The sequence below is a fragment of the Clupea harengus genome, chromosome 24 (assembly GCF_900700415.2).
Source record: "Clupea harengus chromosome 24, Ch_v2.0.2, whole genome shotgun sequence".
NCBI lineage: Eukaryota > Metazoa > Chordata > Actinopteri > Clupeiformes > Clupeidae > Clupea > Clupea harengus.
This window is the reverse complement of record NC_045175.1, coordinates 12,965,585-12,968,084: the sequence shown is the minus strand read 5'-3', so window position 1 is coordinate 12,968,084 and position 2,500 is coordinate 12,965,585. Positions and strand designations below refer to the sequence as shown.

The window sequence follows — 2,500 nt, the reverse complement described above, 5'->3', positions numbered from 1 at the left end:
CTACAAGCATTCGATTTAGACAGCGTCTTCCCTCAGCAGAAGGAAAACATTCCGTAATGTTTTAGCTAGACCTCAGTGGCGCTGGACCTCAGATAATATGAACGTGTTCATCATTCAAATTCATTATTTGTCATGAAGTTGCGTTCAGTTCATCGTTCTCATAAAAATTAACGTGTTCAATGAACGCGTTCTTTTGAACGCGTTCATGCACAACACTGACAAACACACACACACACACACACACACTTTCTCTCTCTCTCTCTCTCTCAAACACACACTGTGAGGGACCGGGCAGTCACCCTACGTTATTGGGGATGTGGCGACTGGACTTGGTGGTGAAGTTGGGAAAAACACAGTGCAAGAGATGGTAACTTCTTATGAAAATATATATATTTATTTACAAGGGGGGGGACTCTATATCCACCCCAACACGTGTGCCCACAAAACAAACAAATCATACATACAAACAGTACCCTCAGTAACCCAAGTAACCTGCATCCTGGGCACCTGCTTGGCCGATTTAGGCTTAAATACCGGCACCTTCAAGGCCCAAGCTAGGCCCCAAACCATGCATAGAAACTAGGCACAAAACTAGGTACCATACCACAAACAAAACAAGCACAATAAACAAGGCACAGAACTAGAACACAAAGGCTCAAAGACACAGTGTCCACACAACTAGACACAGATTTCCACTTAACCCTCCTATTATGTTCAAATTTTACCCACATCTATCTACAATTTGACCCCAGCAATTTAAACCTCCAAAAAATTATTATAATTATTTTTTTTTACCCAAGTTTATGTGTCAGGTACTTTAGGTTTGTTTGTTGACTACCTAAATAGCCCTTAAAAATAAAACAATACCCCCACCCACCCCCTTTATACATCCAGAATACATGTTACGTGACTATGGAGAAATATGCAGATCCCCATAAAATCTCACTGATTGACCTAAAATTGGAAAGAGATATCCTTCTGGTGTTTTTATGGCTTCATATTATTTCTAAGTACATATTGTTGTTATCTATAACATTTGGATTAAAAAACTATTTCTTTTATCAAGAAAAGTAACAATGTGATAAAAAAAGTTGATATTTCCTATATATTTTATACAATTAAAACAGCCTGGGGTCAAATTGACCCCAAACAACACTTCGTAGTTCTCTCTCTCTCCATACAGAGAGTGTGTATGAGGCACCCTTTACATATGCCAGCCACTTGGGCTAAATTGGTCCAATTAGCTCCTCTGGGATTCCACCACTATCGTGGGGGAGCCCGGACCAAACCATAGTGGTGGGGGAGTCCAGCCCACACTAGGGTCAAACTCCTCATGAGTCACAGTGAGAAGGGGAGGGAATTTCACCTTCTCACACACACATAAACACACACTCTCACACACATAAACACACACTCTCACACACACACGCACACACACTCTCACACACACATAAACACACTCTCACACACACATAAACACACTCTCACACACACATAAACACACTCTCACACACACATAAACACACTCTCACACACACACACACTCTCTCTCACACACACACACACACACACACTCCCACCGAATCTCACACACAAACACACAAACTCACACACAGACACACACACACACACACACACACACACACACACACACACACACACGCACACACACATTATTATCAGATGGGCAAATACGCAGGAAGTGATTCTTGAATATTTACTGTGTCATCAACATTTATTTTCCCCATCAGTGTGTTCAGTCTATTCTTGTTTTACTAACATGTTATAAATGTGTTATTTACACCCTCTAGCCCAACGATTATGAGATGTCTTTTGAGCCGGGGAGTGTCCCGGATGCCAGGGCGTCAGTCAGCTCCATCTACTGCAATGCCTCCAACGCTCAGCGACCCTCAGTGCACTCACTCTACTCCACTGTAAGGCCAGTCGCTGAAAGCCCAGAGCAGAACATCTACTGCAATTCTCAAGAGGACATTGTTTTCCCCGACTACTCCAATGACACTCTGCCTGAAGGAACTACATCCCCCACAATGCACTATTCCAATAGAGTTGCAGTTGGCACCACTGTCAACACTCTATCGACACCAGTGGAAGATGGTGAGAATGATAATTTCTATTCAATGTGCAGTTCCCCAAAGTCAAAGTAGCAAGAATTTTGTTTGTATTTGTATTAACTTATTGTTGCAAATTATACATGAAGAACGCAGGTCTGAGTACTGAGTTTGTGGCATCTGAAAACATTGTAAATAAAGCCTCCATTGAGATACCCTTCTCTGTGACTATATGAGTGGTTAATGTATGAATGAGAAATATATTCTACTAAAAAACATGTGTGTTGCCCTTGTGGCCTGTATCACTGCTGTATTACTGATTATGGGATTTGGGGTGATTTGTTTCTGCTATTTGTCTAAATATCTTTAGGTAAGAGTGAAGCAAGAGCTGTGGTAGTAGCTAGGTTCATTTCATAAAAGTTATGAACCAG

At 41.5% G+C, this 2,500-nt stretch overlaps 1 protein-coding gene across 3 annotated transcripts in view; it reads left to right on the top strand.

Annotated features, from left to right (window-relative positions):
* The window catches only part of LOC105908987 (CMRF35-like molecule 6), a 21,026-nt gene extending 18,736 nt beyond the window's left edge, over nucleotides 1–2,290 (top strand). For all 3 annotated transcript variants that reach the window (XM_031562419.1, XM_031562416.1, XM_031562420.1), the window contains one exon: nucleotides 1,812–2,290. In XM_031562419.1, coding sequence (XP_031418279.1) covers nucleotides 1,812–2,165 — 354 coding nt within the window. In that variant the 3' untranslated portion in view covers nucleotides 2,166–2,290. The remainder of the gene's footprint in view (nucleotides 1–1,811) is intronic.
* The last annotated feature ends 210 nt before the right edge of the window (nucleotides 2,291–2,500 follow it).